The sequence below is a fragment of the Dromaius novaehollandiae genome, chromosome Z (assembly GCF_036370855.1).
Source record: "Dromaius novaehollandiae isolate bDroNov1 chromosome Z, bDroNov1.hap1, whole genome shotgun sequence".
NCBI lineage: Eukaryota > Metazoa > Chordata > Aves > Casuariiformes > Dromaiidae > Dromaius > Dromaius novaehollandiae.
The window spans coordinates 1,876,431-1,894,418 of record NC_088132.1 but is presented as its reverse complement, the minus strand read 5'-3'; the positions used below and the strand labels follow the sequence as shown (position 1 = coordinate 1,894,418).

The 17,988-nt window shown below is 44.4% G+C and overlaps 1 protein-coding gene across 1 annotated transcript; it reads right to left on the bottom strand.

Annotated features, from left to right (window-relative positions):
* Positions 1-1,922: 1,922 nt before the first annotated feature.
* LOC112982758 (glyoxylate reductase/hydroxypyruvate reductase-like) lies at positions 1,923-11,128 on the bottom strand. The gene is made up of 7 exons (XM_026099385.2): positions 11,070-11,128; positions 9,862-9,978; positions 8,220-8,306; positions 7,063-7,169; positions 5,052-5,187; positions 4,399-4,529; positions 1,923-2,214 (listed from the first exon to the last, which is right to left on the bottom strand). The coding sequence occupies exons 1-7, from the start codon at positions 11,126-11,128 to the stop codon at positions 2,087-2,089; spliced, it is 765 nt and encodes a 254-aa protein (XP_025955170.2). The 3' UTR covers positions 1,923-2,086.
* Between the last annotated feature and the right edge of the window lie 6,860 nt (positions 11,129-17,988).

The following is a 17,988-nucleotide window of genomic DNA, read 5'->3' as shown; positions in this document are numbered from 1 at the left end:
TCGATGGAAGGGTCTCTTACACCACCTGTGTGTTCTCTGGGTATGCAGAGAATATATCTTTAGGCACTGGCTGTAGAAGGACTCATACAATATCCTGATCAGGTGAGTTCTGCATGAATTTCCATCATGCCAAGAATACGTGGCAATCTCTGTGCCAACAGCCATACATTTGGGCCACGTTATGGGTTGGCACAGTGACTTTCCCAGGCTGGTTCTGCCACACATGCAGTGAATGTCAATCCCAAACAGATTTCTTCTTATTCCTGGGGTCACAAAGCCTGACTGTAGCACAGCTGAGGAGTGAACATAACTGGTTTGGAAGTGTAGCCTTTGTGCTTACAGTCCTTCTACCATGGAAGCAGGGAGAAAAGTAATTTCCAGGCACGCACACCCAGGGCAACTTGCACACCATCAGTAAATGAGAGATTTTTCATTACCTATAGGAACAAAGCTTCTCCCAAGAATGACCAGCACCATCTGTTTATGGCAAGGAAACAGGCAGGCCTGGGCTCCAACAAAGAGGAATGCAGAAGAAAAGGAATGAGATGATCAGCTGCATCGATGGCTTCATGCTTGAAGGAGAGCAGCTTCTCAAGGTTTTGTTAGGGTTCTAGCATAGTTGCTGCAATGCTGGGATTTCAGAGAGCCCCTCGAATTCAACTGGCTAATGAAGAGAACTCTGCACCATCAGGGGAGGGGGCAGCTGTCCACAGCTCAGAGTAATATGTGCATGCTGATCTCAAAGAGATAGTAAAATCATTGTTCATGAATTCATCGGGGGACCGAAAGAAGGTACCAGCCACAGCGGTTTGAGCTGACCCACTGGTTCAAATTTCAGCTAGGGATGGCACACCAGCTGGTAAAATGCACAAAGCGATTTGTAAACTCAGCTCTGGGAGGCCCTGTAAAGGAACAAGCCTGACCTATCTATCTCACTCCAGAAATCTGCTTAAAACAGTGTTTGATTTTTGTGCCCAGTGCCAAACTGACATGCTTAATAATCTGTTCTCAACAATTACATTCCTTGCACCTATTTTGTAGTACCTTTTCCTCTGCAACATCCACCATTCTCCAAGGCATAGACAAATTTGCCTGCTCTGCATATTTTTTACTGATAACACTGCTGGTCTAGGTCCTTTCCCCTCTGTGCGTGCAAAAGCATTATAATCAGGGAATAACAACCGATTAGAATATGCTGAGTTGCGTCTTCTCACAGGAGAATAGGTGGGCAGCACTGTGAAAATGCCTGTGGTGGCTGGAGATATGTGAACTGCCCAGAACAAGGCAAAAATGGAACATAAATTTTAGTTGAAAAACTAGGAATCTTAAGGCATGGATGAAATACAAAACACTGCAAGAAGACACAAAAAATGCAAGGAAGAGAGTAAGATGAGGTGAACAGAAAGATTTCTCCTTTGGTTGATATAGGATGTGGTAGCATTTGTGATTTGCCAGATAAATTTTTGAGTGCTATAAAAATAGAGAGTCCTTTATACAAATGTTTAATATTACACCTGTTTTTTGAAGTTCCAGTGTAAGAAGAGCATAACCTGAACTCACAAAGGGAAAACAAACACTAATAGAAGTACTGGGGTGATACAAATGTGAGAGATTTTATTTCTCTAATGTGCTCATTCTGCAAAAGCAACTATATGAGAGATCTTTGCTGTCGATTGTATAACCCACAAGAAGAACAGAGATAATTTTAATGAGCCCTCTCTCCCCTCACTAGAGCAAATGCCAAGTTTGCCTTAAAAAAAAAAAGGTCATGTTCTGAAAAGATGACTATCTCTCCATGACATTCACTGACAGCAATGAGTGAGGAGGAGCTGCGACCTCATGGTTAATGTCAGGATCTGTGTCTGGACAGCCAGCAGGGTCCCTCTCCACAGGTTGGGTGTGTGGCATCTATGTAATGCACATATGGAGAGAGGTGACAGCGCCTGGCTGATAATCCAGTGTGGAGAGGTCACAGTCTATCTGATAGTTGAGGAGCACCTCCATCCTTCCACATGACTAGCATGGGCCTTTTCCTTCTCTAGAGTAAGACCTGCATTCAGTTTGCAGGTGGTCCAACAGCTTGTCATTAAAACAAAATGTAAATAATCAAGTTTTCAGTTAGGATCTCTCCCTTGCAGAGAGCAGTTGGGGGATCTCTGTAACACCCTTTGACAACCCTACTCCATGTGGCATTTGTGATGTGTGGCAGAATCACTGAAACAGAAAATAGGAGCCAGAGGAGTCACTTCCCCCATGCTGAGTCCTGCAAGAGCTATTAATGAGCCTCACCCAAATACACCACCCCTGGCAACCTCTGATTTGCACAAGGCAGATGTCCCCAAGTCCTAGTGCCAGCCTCAGGAAGGGACAGGCTCCTGGTCTTTAGAGAAGATGGATCAAGACCCTCGAGAACAAAGGGTCTGTGAGGATCCCTGTCGGTTTCTGGACTGCCTAATCTGGAGGAAGTCTGTTTGGGAACCCCATGGGGGAGAAGCAGCAGCCTGGCTTGGATGCTGACAGTGAAAGTTTATGGACAGGAGAGAACAGACTGCATAATGGAGTGGGGAGATGGGATCTTTCCAGCAGCCTTTTACAGACTCAGGTAAACTTGGTGTGAAATCTAGATCCCAAGAAATGAAAGAGGACTGGTGGATGGCAGACCTACCTGCTGTGTTTATAGCTTGTAGATGTTTCTTGCAGGTCACACCCACTACAGATCTGTCTGCCTGCTCTGTTCCTGTGAGCTGGCAGGGGATTGAAACTTAGAAGAAACCTTTGGGTCTTTTAAAGGATTTTTAAATGTAAGAAGTTGTTTTATTAAAATGTGGCTGAATTCCTATAGATGTCAATTCTCTGCTGGCTCACAAGAGCAGGGCGGGCAAATGGAAGGACAGAGAGAACAAAATGTTCAGGAGCATCCCTGTAGCAACCACTCACACAGATGCAGATACATATGCATACATGTATAGGCGCCAACATGGAGAGCAAAGCAGGCCTCCATTTCAGGAGGCACCCTGATACAGAGATGGTATACATACATACATATGTGTGTGTGTGTGCGCGTGTGTGTGTGTACACATACCTACACACCTATATGCTTGGGGTTCTTTGGGGGGATATTTTTCAGATTCCTCACTACATCAGACTGTTACCCATGAGCCTCTAGGACTGCCAGACACGCTACTACCAGCTACTGCCAATCATGCCATTAAACTTTGTCCTCCATCGCTGTGGTCATTTCATAACCTAGTATAAGAAAGATCACTGTATTGCTATAACATGTAATGCACTAATATAATTACCAACCAGCCAAGGGCCTGGTAAGCTAAGCAAGTAAGGTGGGGAGGGAACCACATCAACCAGCATGTTCCTTAGGCATGGCTTTGTGTCAATGTCATTAAAACTGAGTTGATCATGGGCCATAATTGTTCTGCTGGGGGAACTTGGTGGGTTTCTAGACAGATTTATAGGGTGGTGGGCCCTCCCAGATTCTGTTTCACTGCGGTCAGCCAACCTGATCCCTGATCAAAACTGAGCTCTTGATCCCTTTTTCCTTCTAGCTCTTGAGGCATCATTTGAGCACTTCATTGTCTGCTGACCAAGGAGGCACATCGGAGACATAATAATACATTCTGACGGGACCCAAATGGTATCTCTAAGCAGTGTATACCTACTCCAGAACAAGAGTGAGAACGTGCTAGCCAACAGGGTGTAAGCAGCCCAACTTGCAGCTTGAAGAACAGCATTTTTTTCCAAAGGGCCCTCAGTTCAGATACTTGATAGGACACTGCACAGCATCTCAGTTCTGACACATGACCCCCACTGCAAGTGTCTGTGCTGAGCTAATTGCCTCAACACAGGTTTCATTGATGGAGAAGGATTGCCACTGCCAGCAGGCAACTGATGCTACATAAATTAGATGGTATTTTAGGAAAAGAGGAATTTCCACCTCGGGGCCTCCAGTGACTATGATGGGAAGTTTCCAATGACCAGAAATAGGTAGAGTGAATCCTCCACCAGTGATAAAGACAAAATTTGCTGTTTAAAGTCTGATGGCCAGACACTTACCTTGTGTGATTTAAATTTGCTGGAGAGCGGGTCTGACTCATCCCTGCTTTATGACCGTGAAAGGAACACAGGTAGGAAAAAGAGTGGGGAAAAAAAATAGCAAGATATGACATTGTTTAGAAAGGTGGAGGAAAAAAACAGGTACATTATCCTAGAGAATGAAACCAGTCATACCAGTAAAGGTAATTTCACCACAAAAACATCAGTGGACAGAGCAAAAGCAGAGTTTAGCACTGCAGCATATAGGACCTTGATTCCTTCTGTTGCTACACAGTAGAAGTTCCACAGATTGCTACCAGTCAGGAGACAGCAACAGTTTGCAACAAACACCACAGTTTTTAAATTTGAAAAGAGGATGATCTGTAGGCAGAGGTTCAGGCACCATAACATCCAGACCAGCAGCTGCAATGTGACCACTGGCCAGAGCCTGGTATAGGTCATCCTGGTTCACTACACTTCCCCTATAGGGAAAATGGACTATCTATCACTTTCTGGGCAGCTTTCCTCTGTCATTTCTCTAGGAGCTAAGAGCCTTCATTATCTGGTGAAAGCTTTAACGAGAGGGCTGGAGTTGGAGTGCACAGCCATCTAATCTTAATGGCAGTTTTATAATAAACTCAGAGGCCAGGGACTTAGCAGTACTTTTCTTCAGCATGAATCATACTGTATTATAGGTGGGATCAGCTTATCTAATGAGACTGCATTCTACTGACAGAATTTTTCTTTATCATGATGCATCTCTGCTCCCACAGTCAGCATGTTGTCAGATTATGCCAGCAAAACCCTTTTTATTTTTAATAATTGCTTGAAAGTTTAGTTTATTTTATTGAGCTGGGATATCATTATAGCTGACATCTTATCTCCCTCCCTGATCATGTAAGGATTTGTGTCAGGAGTATATGTGCTCCAGCATGACATCTCTGTGCTAATCTTGCAGCACAGTGGCTGCAGGATATATATTTTTTTCTTCCTATCACCCTCACCTGCTCCTATTGCTGAATATGGTGGTATCTTTCATTTGGGAGAACATGCTACTGTTGCAGATGCTCTGTGATCCTGGAGACAGCACGCAACACACAGTGATGAAGTCTGAACACCTGGCCATTTCCTCCAGTGGCACTGTTACAGGCAAATGAAGATCCCCAGGAAAGATTTATTTACAAAGTAAAACACAGAATACTGCTAAAGGCCCAGGTTTATTGATGCACTGAAATTCAGAGAGCAGATAAACTGCCTCCGTAGCTGTGTGACTTCAAAGTCTTTACTACAAATCTGCGGAAACAATTTTATTGGGTGTCTTGGCCCATCACCACTTTCCTGGGCCACCTGTTCCAGCCCCAGTCCCACACTGCGGGTCCCACTCACCAAATGCATGCAGCATGTGTGTCCTAAGATGTCCCAAATACTCAACTCAGTGGCAGGAATTTGTTGTAACTTGATAAAGGCAAGAACAAGGGGATGCATACTTCACTGCATGCAGCTGACAATCGGTTCCAGCAATAAGAAGTCACCCCTTCACTCTTAACCAGAAAATGTTTAACTCACAGCCCGAGCTCTACCACTTTGGATCGCATCACCTGCACATTTTGATGACAATATTTTTTGAATCCTGTGAGCCGGCTGCAGTCTAGCCCTGGAACGGTTTTTCACTTTACAAGTCACAGTCCTCTAGAATGAGATACTCACTGCCTTTTGGAAATGTCATAGCTCTTCAGTCCCTTTGGGATGCAAGGGAGCTGTCAGTGTTATGGTCTTAGACTGCATCTTTTGTATTGCTGGTTCTGCAGGGTGGAGCTCGGCTCCTGCATTGGTCATAACCCTGTTATTACCAGGCCAGGCACAAATGTGATTGCGCTCGAGATCACTTCTAATTCTCACAGTTCCTCCCTGCCCCAGTATCACACTGTCTCAAGCTGTGCTTAAAACTAAAGGTCCTAGAGTCATGGGATCGTGTTCTTTATTTTAAAAAGGCAGGAGCTTTGTAAGTGCAGGAACAAATGGAGCTCGATTCCCTGTGGAGTTCTGTCTCATGGATGACTGCCTTTAGTGTCAAAGGAGGTGCAAGTTCTCCCTGACGTGTTCCCATGGGATGAGGAAGAATAAGGTGAAGGCACTGACCCAGGTGTCTGATAAGATTTGAGTTTGCAATACAGCCTTCCTCTCTGCTGGACACTGGCAAGGTCTTGGCCCTCTACACATCTGCCTGTTAGCCTGATAGCTGAAGAAATGTGGCTCACATCTCCAAATACAGCATACAAATGAAAGTGGCACAATATTTCTAAACCTTCACATTTCTGAGCCAGTAATTTTAGAAGAAGGGGGAGACAGACCTCAATGCCTAGTTTTTGAGTATGGTAGTGCAGTCTTAGCATCTCTTCTTTCAGGGATGAGAGTAATAACATCTGGGTCTTGTCCCCCCACCTCTGTTGGCTCTTACCAAATATGTCTGCAATTTCTCTCCTGGCCTGAACCCCAGTCTGGCAGAAATCCAGATTTCTCAGGCTGGACAGAGGAGAGAGACCTGAGCCAGGGCGCCTGTGAGAGAAAGGGTGATGCCTGCATGCAACAGTTACATGTCCCACTGGTGCTGCCCACTTGCCAGTCAGCAAAAGCACAGGTCCAAGGCATCTGGAATGTCAGCTGACTTTTGTTCTGCTAGCAGTTGTGGAAATAGGAGGGAACTGGGAGTGCTGCCCCTGCAGATGCTGGGGCAAGAGAACTGGGGCTACTGGTACAGGACCATGAAGCAAGGTGCTGGAGGAAAGGGACTAGGGTTTCACAGGGGCTTCAGGGGGAGCTGCTGGGATACGGAACATGTCTGTAGGAAATCAGGCAGGAGCATTGCCTCTGTGCACAGAACAACTTGTTGATTCGCATCCTCTGCACACAGTCAGAAAAATGGTAAAAACAAACTCTGAGGCAGCTTTGAGATGTCTCTGAATCACAGGCCCTGAGTTACCACCCACCCTTGGCCCCTCACATGCACCCTCTTACCAAACTCTGTTGGGATTGCAGCAGCCATTTTGGGCTGGGGAGCAGTGTTGATGTAGAGGAACTTCCTGACTCCAAATGGCTTCAAGTGCATGGCCACAGCTGTTCCTTTAAGAGAGGAATTAAACCCATGAGATCCCTGGCATTGCTGCTCAGATGCTCTGCGCTCTCCTGTCTGTAGATGAGGCTGTACTGTACAGTTGGACAAGCTAGTGTCAAGCGCCTAAGTCCTCAAGCTTTGTGGATCTCAGGGGAGCCTCAGAAACCCACCGGCCTGCATGTGAGCATGCCAAGGGCTACAGCAATGACAGCGGCATGTGTGGCTTGGTGTGGGGAGATTGAAAAACAGTGAGCAAACATATTTCCACATGTCCCTCGCCTCAGGATGCTGGCGGAGGAACTGCTGGGAGAGAGAGGCATATACACTGCAGTCTCCATCCTGACTCCTAGACCTGTGTTCTTTTCATTTAGAAACCAGTACTGAGCCCAGAAGGGGCAGTTGCCACCCAAATAAAGGATGACAGCAGCAGAGAAACCTACAAACACCAGCTCCTCTCCTGCCACCCTGACAGTGCGGGTAAAAACACCACATTAGCTTCATAGACTGTCTGAAAGGGTAAAAGTCTCACTGTGAGCTGAACTGCACGTGAAGGGAGCTTAGTGATCTTGGACAAGGTTGTGATGGCTTCAGGAGGGAGAGAGCCACAGGGGAGTCCTGCATTCTGCTAGCTCACCTTGGGTATGCAAAAGGAGTACAAACAGTCAAAACTGCTGCTCCTCCCATCTCTTCAGATAGAGATGAGGCAGCAGTGAGGGGTTTTTTTTAATTGAGAATATGGAAAACAGCAAAATTTTGGCCGGCCCTTTTTTAATAGGAAATTTTATAAATGTGGAGATAAATATATTTATAGTCATAGATATATAAAAGAAAACTTTTATGTATATACAAAACAATAAAGGTCATAAAATGAAGAGTTTTGAAAATGGCATTTTTTCTGCCTTACTTTTAAAATCGTAGGTAGTTTAGGACCAGCCCTAACAGTCTATTGGAATACTTGTGTCATTTTATGGGTATGACTATCTCATCCAGAACACACAATGCAGAAATTTTGGCCAGTTCTGTATGCAGTCCTGTAGGAAAGCTCTGTTGTAACTCATCTATGCATCCAAGACCCAGTATCCCCATGGTGCTGTCAGTCAGACCATAGCCACACATCCAGAGAGGTTTCCAGCTGCCCCAGCCGCTGCTTAAAAATAGGGACTAATCTATTTCAGGTGAAAGCTGTGTAGGCACATCTGCTTTTCTCATGACTGCAGAGTGCAGTAGCTCAGCAGCTGGAACAACTTTCTTCAGCTCTAGGATAATCTGTTCCCACACCCTTTTTCAAAGGCTAGCCCACCCCATCTGCTTCAGAAACCTTATAGAGCGTGGAAGTCAGTAAGTCTCCTCAGGAATATTTCATCCCAACCCCTGTTAATTTGCACTTGTGCTCAGAAATTGTGCCCTTCACAAAACACAAGCAGTAACTATTTTTAAGGCTGAACAGCCTCTTTATATGAAGGAATATTTGCTCCCTTTGGGATCCTTTCGTTGCCTGCTTCAATGATATGTTACAGCCATAAACAAAGTACAAACTCTTTTGTCTCCTCAGCTTTACACTGGATGTCATTCTACCTGACCTTCTCATCTTGTTCTTTTCTTGTGAGACAAACTGGACATAAATTCACAGTTTCTCTCTCACTCTCTTTTCTTTTTAATAGATATGTTATATGTATATGTATGTGTGTGTATAAATATAAATATATATAGTCAATGTATATTATTTTATGCATCATCTCCTCGAATCCACTTCTTCTAGGTGAAATGTCCAGTTTGCTCTGCCTCTCCACAGCATCCCCTGCACTATTCTCACTGGCAAGCTTTCAACCCCTTTGTGTATGCTGTAAAGACTGAATACAGGGCAGTGTAAGGCTTAGCCATGGCATATTTAGCTATTGCAATATTTTGATCCCAGCTCTTTTGCTTCTGAATCGTTTTCCTGCTGTGTTTCGGCAGCTGTCTTCTCAGCCACAGCAGGCTGTTAATGGAAGTTGCTCCAGTGAGGTCAGCACGAACAGCCCCACTCTTCACTGCTTTGCATATGCCACTGTCCTCTGCCATCATATTTCCCAGCAACCTGCCTTTGTTGGCTCCTCCTGAAATTCTGCACAGTCTCCTTCAGTCTTTCTAATCTGAAGAAACTTTTTCAGCTCTCCTGGCTCTATCACACTTCACTTCACCCCAAAGTTTCAGATCATTAAAAAGATTAATCAGTCTCTAACTCCTGACCTGGCATCTTTCTTGTTATCTTGACATCATGGTGAAAACTGACCTGTAAATTTAGTTTTTACTATCTGGTTTGTTTCAGACTGGAGACAACTTTACCTCTGGAAAACTCTGAAGAAATTTGCAAAAACTTTTTTTTGAAGAAGAGATAACAGAGATGAACAGATTATACTTCTTCCTCCACTTCTATGGTCAGACTTCAGGAGCCGTGAGGACTCTGGATTCTTCAAAGAGAGGTCTTAGGGCCATCATTTTTTTCTCCTGTGCTGTTTTTGCTTTAGCAGCTGTAACATCTCTAATATAGAATCTGTAAAAGCCCTGGTCTTGGAATAACCCTCTAGAACACTGTTTCTGTTCTCCCATTTTGGGGGCTGTTTACTTCCTAACACTTTGATCTTGCTGTCTTTTCTTGTGGTGGACTCAACACAATAAGTGCCAGCGGGCAGTTTGAATCAGGAAATAACAGTAATAGTTACACCTTAGCTTCATCCACAGCCTCCAAGAGCTGACAAGATGTTGCTAGAAGAAGAGCCACTGTCAATTCAGCAGCTGCTTCTGTCAGTACCTCTGGCGTATATCCTAACCTGGTTCCTCTGCAAGGAAACAGAAATATCACCCACAGGTGATACACACTAGGAGTTTGATGGGGTTCTGGCAGTGCATGTCAGGGCAGGATGAAAATGATCACAAGCTTTTGATATATGCAGGTGATGTTCTTTAAGGCATAAATCATCCCTGTTAAAGCTTAAAGCTTTCAAGAGAATATAGGAATACAGACATAGGACAATTCCCCATGAAAAGTCACTGAAGCAGTTGACTGTCCATCATGACCTGGAAATGCACCATGAGTTTTGAGAAAGAGCCATGGTTCTTCAGGGAGCACTGGGGGAGAGAAATGTGTTGGCTTGGGAGCCTGATTTGCTGGGGACTTTATGACAGCATGGATTAGAAAAGCACCCCCAAAGGGCTGGTGGTTGGACCAAAACTACTCAGACATGCACCGAGCAAAATCACCAGTTGCTTCTTAAAACAAAGCCACTGTGTTTGAATTCAGCTGGTTAATTAATAACTCCACTTTGGGGCACGGCTGTATTCCAACTTGAGGACTTGCTGTATGTTTCCAGGGTCATAAACAGGATATCATGAACAACCTTGACTCTTGGGAGGAGCTGGGGACTACTCATGTGGCCAGGAGCTGCAGCAGTAAACAGCAGAGAATAATTTCAGTTCTCAGATGCTTAGGTCCTCCAGGGTGGAGGGGAAACCCTCAGGGGAACAGGTGTGCCTTGCTCCAGGACTCACAGGGGCACAGACACAGGGAGCTGATCTCCATGACAAAAAGGCCAGAGCAGGGAACCAGTACAGCCTATGTTTGATTGGTTCAGGTACCTGCTCTTGGGACCACCTGGTTGAACCTGAAGTGGTGGGAAGGGCTGGTAATGGTGTTGAGAGCAGACCATAATAAGTGAGAGGAGTCTGTGGCCATGGCTTTGTCTTTTTCCTCATCCAGATGGAGCACAGTGCTCTTGTCCACAGAGAGAGGGGGGGCCAGGTGGGTTTTCCAGCGCTGGGTGGAAGTCCTGAGCCATTTAGCAGTCCCTGCTGCTCTTTCCAGGTGGGAAAGGGGCTGGTTGTGCTGTTGTTTGTGCTTGGCCTATAATTGGAGAAAATCTATAACACTCACGTCTTCTTCAGCTCCTCCAGGGAAACATGGTCATATCCCACTGACATGGTGCTGACCATGCTCTCAGGCTGGGCCCTGTCATTTCAGGAGAGCTAGTGGTGAGGTTCCTATAGCAGGAGTTTGGCAGCCCCAGTCTGGATCTATTGCTGACAAACCCAGTAATCTTCTACTAGAAATGACCATCCTAAGTCAGAACCGTCTGGCAGCATCACCACTGTCCCTTTCAGCAGATTAGAACCTAAGCAGTCAGTCACTGACACCCACATTCAGTGACTGGCTTGGTGCAAGGTGTTGCCCAAAAATGGCCCAAGTGAGGATAGAATTTCCTCCTCAGCATGCAGAGGGCATATCCGTTCCCTCACAGTGCTGCCTTCTAGGAGCATCCTTTCCCGGTAAGTGACTGCAGAGCAAAAACACAAACCAGGCTGGACACAGCTGGATATGACTGAGATTTTTAGTCTTGTCTTAAGCAGATCTGGCTCATCTACCACATCAGAGCCCTGTTTAACCACTCATACCTGCTGCATCCAGAACGTCAGCATCTATCCTCTCTGACAGCAGACGGTAGAGGCCCTGGATCCCAGCCACTTTCTTCAGGAGCTCTGAGCGGGGAACTGGGTCATCAGAATCCCATTACTCAATATGGCAGCTGTGGAGATGGGACTGTGAAGAGGATCAGACATTCACAAAATTCACAAAATCCCTCTAGCTCCCTGTTCCTTCATCCTATAAAAGCTGGATTGGCAGGCAGGATAAGGGATTTGCAAAGCTCTGTAAAGGTATTAGAGGCCTTGTAAGGCTAATAAAGCTGAGGCACAGAAGCAAGGACCCACAGAGGTGTGCTGTGAGATGGGGCTTTTGCTTCACCAGTCACTCTTCCTGCCATTGTTTGCATCTCTGAAGACAGGAAGATTTTGATGCATGAAAGGACCTCAGAATGTGGTTCCCTGGGGCCTCCAAAGATGGCAGCACTCATCTCTCCTGGTTCCCAGTCTGTTGCTTCAACCGCTGGTCTGTGCTGCCTCTTGACATCTACATACATAAAGACAGGACCTCCTTGCCCCATGGAGAGCCACAGCCCCTCCTAGTGTCACTCCGCCAAATATATTTACTTCCCCACTGATCTTGTCCTTCCCTTGAATCTCTAAGTCTCCCTCCTAGGCGAGAGGTATTATGAATGGAAGCATGCCACCCACATGGCTAGGTCATCAGGCCAGCAAGAGGCCAGACTTTTAATTAAATTTTGCATTTAAAGTCTGATTCTAGCCACTAGCCTAAGTCTTTCTTTCTTTGGCATTCCTGCATTTCTAGCTATGCACCCAGCACACACCAGAGATATTTTTTCTCTTTTATGCTAAAGATTTTGCATAGGGATCAAAAATGTGGCACCACTGATTCTGATTTTGTGACATTCAGAAGTCTATTAACTAAAGTCTGTTTTTACTGAAGGGCAAATGTGTTAGGGCTGTTATACTATTACCACCAAATTATTTTTAAAACATTTTCAGAGGTTTCCTGTAGGGAGGAAAAAACATATTGTCTTCATTAGGGATTTCAGCCAGACCAGTTTCTTTAGTCCTTCTTAAGGCATAACTAGGATTTTGTGATTAGAAGCAACCAGAGTCTTTGGATGATACTGTTCCAAGGAGCGATATTTTACTTTTTACTTTCTTAAAAGAGCCAACTGCCATGTTTGAAAGAAAGCCTGGAGCTCCAACTGGAGAGAATTTGCAGTGGATGGATAAAACTAAGCACCAGTTACTTTAGTGATGGTGACCTGGAAGGATCCATCCCTAGGCTGGGGCACCTTTCTGCCAGCCAAAGGTCTGACAGAGCACTCATACAGGCCCAAATCCTCAGTCTCCTGGGTTAGACCTTGAAGAGTTCATATGTGGCTAGTTGTTGCTGACTTCCACCTAGACTGCTCACTAAACAAGCCCAAACCACAGCCAATTGTTTATCTGCTGGGATAGCCAAGTGGCAAAAAGGCAGAAGGAGTGGGGCTTCTCATGGATTTTCACAGCAATCAGCCATTTTTCTGGGAAGACTGAAAAGGTATCATGTACACCTGGGCAGCTGAATGGCAGCAAGTCTCATGTAATGAATGGAGTGTGTGAGGTTGAGCACTCTGTCCAGGCCTGGAGTAACCCCCGTCAGCCGAGCCTCCAAAACTTTAGAGGGAATTTGGCTCACATGGTAGTTTTCTGGATAGCTTCAAACGCACCTCCCATCTGTCCTGCTGCTGGAAGAAAGGGGAAGGATTTTTTTTCACCTGAAATAGAGGTTCATCAAAAGCTTCTTTCTTTTTTCTTTCTTTCTTTCTTTTTTTAAGAAGAAAAAACACTGAATGAATTTTTCAGAGTGATTTTGAGTGGTGGAGGGGAGGAAGCAAGGGAAGACAATGATTCTTTTTGAAAATGAGCTTTTTTTTCTTTCTGCCTTCTGAAGAGAACTCTTTTACAGTTTGAAAAAAATTGTAAGAAGATAGTATATTTGCTTGCTTTTACTATCCTCATGAAAAAAAAAGTGAATGCAAGCCTTTGAGCTCAAGTAATACCACTTTATTTTCCATTAATGTTGGCCTGTAGTGAATCAGAAATTCTTCATGTATTAAAAAATGTTACAGAGTTTTTTCCCAGAAGAGAAGAAAGAACATTTTACAAGAAAATGGGAAAAAGGGGACCCCATCTTCCCAGCCTTCCCTTTCATTGCTGGTGAAATGCTGTGAGTCTCTATGTTTTCTCATGACTGTCTGTCTCCATTTGCTTTGATACAATGACAAGATGAGCAAGCTGTTTAAATCTCTGAAGAGAACAATCACTATTCTGACTTCAGTGGAGATATTCCCTCCTGCCTTCAGGTATGCACTGGAGATGGATGAACTGCAAAAGAAAATAAGCCCATCATGCAAGATGGGATGAGGGATGTTCTAGGTGCATCTTCCTCTCTGACTGTCTCACTTTGCTTAACCCAAAATTCTTTGATGGAAAGTTCTTGAGAATATGCCCAGAACACTCAGTTGGTAATTTTGAAAACAAATTAGTGCTGATAGACTCAAAAATAATGTGTTAATTATTTTGTGCCTTATTTTCTCAGCACATGGTAGGTGTTCCCTCACCTCTGCCCAGAGGAACGACAAGCATGCAAATTTATTTGAAAACTTATGATTTTTCTCCAGCACTTCATAGTTTTGTAATGCCATGGGTGGGGAAGTGCTGCCTCTCTCATGTTTTCCCTGGAAACCTTATCCTCTACAGTCAAAGTAGCCACAGATGCTCTGTTAGAAGGGGATTAGTAAAGCACCTTGAGATTTAGCTAGCAGTGGATGCCAACTCTATGAAGATTCATGGTTGTGAACTGGCATTGACTTGGCTGGAGTTTGTGTGGGTTTAAAGTCCTTGTGAAGATTTTTGAACCCTCTTGAGTTCCAGTCATTGCTTAAATGATCACTGCTGGCCTATCCAAATATGTACTGAAAGAGGTTTGGTTTTTTTTTTTTCAAATAGTGTTATTGAAAAACAAAATTTCCTAGAAAGATTCTGTTTTCCTTGAACCCTTTAGTTTTTTTCTTCAGATCAGAGCAGCAATGGACCTCTGTAATAAGAAGCTAAAATATACCAGATCTAGCAAAGCACTTTCTAACAAATTCTAAAATTGTCTTCCCTAGGAAGAAAGTTTGGGTTCTTCCTGCATGCTGTTAATTCTAGATACTCTTGAAAAACTAATTTTTAAAATTTTCCTTGCCTTGACTTTTTGGTGCATATTGGGATATCCTTCTCCTTTGTTTCGCTGGTTCAGCACTGTCCATTTATGTGCCAAGTCCTGCTGGCTTGTCTCACTGAAGTCCAATGACAGACCCTGTGCCCCGCTTCTGAAACTTTTCTTCCCCTATTCCCAATTGCCTTGGACAAATAGAACTTTTCATGAATGAAATAATTTGAACAAAAACACTGATAAGAGAAATACACACACACACACACACACACACACACACACACACACACACACACACACGCAAAATTTGCAGATATTTTGTTTGAGTTTTCTCAGTATTTTTGAGCAGTTTGAGAAAAAATAGTAATTTTTCCAAAAAAAGAATTTTCAACAGATTTTGTTCATAGGTCTTTCTGGTGCCTCTTCTTGCCTGTGCAGTACTTACAGCCTTTATTTGTGTGCTTGGGCTGCGGATTGGGCAAAGTCGCTGCACAAAGTCTATACACAGTGAAAGCTCTGGGCTTGGGTAGGATTTCAAAGTTCTGTTTTGCTGTGTTACTTACGCCTAGTGATCTAGACATTCAGCTGTTCAGCAGTTAATTCCCCTTTGGATCTAATTAAGATTCACCGCTTAACTTCTCAAAGACAAATAGGTTCTTTCAGGAAAAAAAAATACAAAAAACATGGTGTTCATCTACCACTCCAGTCTCATGAGGAATTTTTCCTGTTAAGCAGGGGGCCTGCTGGATCTGGGTGTGAAATGCATACTTGGTAGCTTATTTCACTGACAGGTATTGTGCCTATTGGGCTTGTGTTTTTTTGTGTTAGAAAGGGCTAAGGAAAGATTCAGAAATGTCTTCACTCTTCATTGTTTTACAGACAAGGCACTGTAGTGAAAATTGTCCTCCATGCATTGATTTACTACATCTCTGACATCTCAGAGGATACCTGTGAGATGCAGCAGGTGACCTGCCACCACAGTCCACCTGAATTTCACTGGGACCAGCCTGTATAATTGCAGAGGCGTTTTATAATAGCCATAAGACTCAAGCCCCATTTGCTCTGAATGTTGTGAGTCCCTGTGCATTGAGCACATGCAGTAGGTCATTGCAGAGATGCCCAAGTTGGTGCAAAGCCACTTTATGGCTGCTGAACTGCCTGCAGGCTTTCAGCCTTGGAGACTGCTCTCACCATGCTAAGCAATCAGAGGAAGGGGATGTTACAAAGACTGCTGCAACTCAGCAACAGGAAATCCAGTATATTACACTCATGTAAGTTAATGATTTACCCAGGGTCACAGTCAGCACAAAACCCTTCCGGAGCCTCAGCAAACATTCATGTCCACTCATAGACAGATCTCCTCTGATTTTTTTCCATTCCTTTTTGCAGCAATACTCACAGTCCCACGTGCCTCAGGATCTTTGCTCCTTCAGGAGGAATCCGCCTCATCACATAGGTCCTTGGCAGCTGCTGGCTGGCTGCCTCAGCTGCCTGAAAATTACAGCAGGTGTAAAACTCTGATGCCAGGACCTGCTTCAGCCATCTCAAATGCCCAAGAAGTCCCATTGCAACAAAGAGGCCCCCAAATGCACTGAAAGGAGGACTTTGAATGGGAAGCTTTCATGTCAACCCAGCAGCAACCAGCAGCCTGGCAGTTGCCTTCCCATCGGGACAAAGGCTGGCCAATAAGAGCTGAGCCCGGGCTTGTTTGCCTGGGACGACCCTTCATCAGATAACATTTTTCTGTCCTTCCTAATCCAAAAGTCCCCGTGCAGCAAGGTCTGCTGCACAAAGCAGATTCAGACCTGGTTAATGAGATGTTGCATTCATGCTAATTGCCATATACAGGAGAAAAGCAGCCACAAATTAATTTCTGTAGGACAACTGATTGAGTTTTTCTCCTCAGTGAGAAGCATTCTTCAGGCTCTACTACATGTTTGGAGTTAGTTCCCAGAATGAAGGGGAAGAGTTACTTCTTTGGGAAGTAACAAAGATTAGGACTCTTGGGTTACAAATTTTTAGGAGGCAGCATGTGAAAAAAAGTAATTTCTACTTGTGCAGAAATATACTGATCTGGATTAACTCCCTCAGTCTCTAATGGGAATTAATATGGAAGTGGAAAACTGAATCTCATGCTATGGCTTGCAGGGGAAATTTATTTGAATTTGTGTGTAAAAACTGTAGATGTGAATCTGGGTAGTGTCTTGCTAGACTCTTCCTGGAAGTGTCTCCGTGACAGTGGCTGAGTCACTGCTTGGAAGCTGAGAAGCTTCATTCATCCTTGTTCAGGTGAATGAACAGACTTAAGGTCTCCTGGAGGCTGCATGAGTGAAGAAGTGTATGAGCTGTTTCAGCTCAGCAGGTTTTTTTCTTTTTCTTTCCCCTAAAAATGTCATTTTTAATAGATACTGTTTTTTGTTTTCCACACCAAAACTGAAAAACTTCAATTAAAATCCAAATCCTCCAAGAGAGAAAAATTTACTTCCCAGATCTTGTTTTTAGACAGCAGATACCTAGTATTCAGTGTTCTCTGTGCTGGCAGGGGGTAGCCAAGCCTGGTTTGTGCTGCAGTCAGTGAAGCTGTACTGACAGATATGCTACAAATCCAGCCAGCCCAGTTAACACCAGGTTTCCACTGATGCAGGGGCTATTGTAAACACATCAGGGCAAGATCTCAGAGGTTAGTATTTGATGGTGCCTAGTACAGAGATAACACAGACCAGGACTGTGACTGCCACTACAGCTGTTATCCCAAGGTGTCAGTAGTAGGGTGGTTCCCATGGCCCTGGACTGTGGTTCACTGGCATAATAGAGGCACCAGAATGGCACACACCAGTGGGTACACAAACAAAATCAGTACCACTGTTTTTCTCATGAGTGGTCCCTGCTCTTGCTAGAAATGAATGGTTTACACTGGGTGGGAAAGGCCCAATGAGGAGAAAAGGCAAGGCAAGGCAAGGGAAAGCAATGGAAGGCAAGACAAGGCACAAAAGGAAAGAAGGAAACTTTGGAGATTACTTTCGAAGTAGTGGAAGTCCATGCAGAGAATACAGTTCACGATAATGGGGGCACTATCCCTCTTTTCTTAAGGAGAATGTGCTCAGCTATGTTCATTGGCTCCGCCCAGGGTTGTTATTCTGAGCTACCCCAGCACAATGTTTAGCTCCAAGTGTGTGCATCAGTCCATTTAGATGTTGAACCTGCA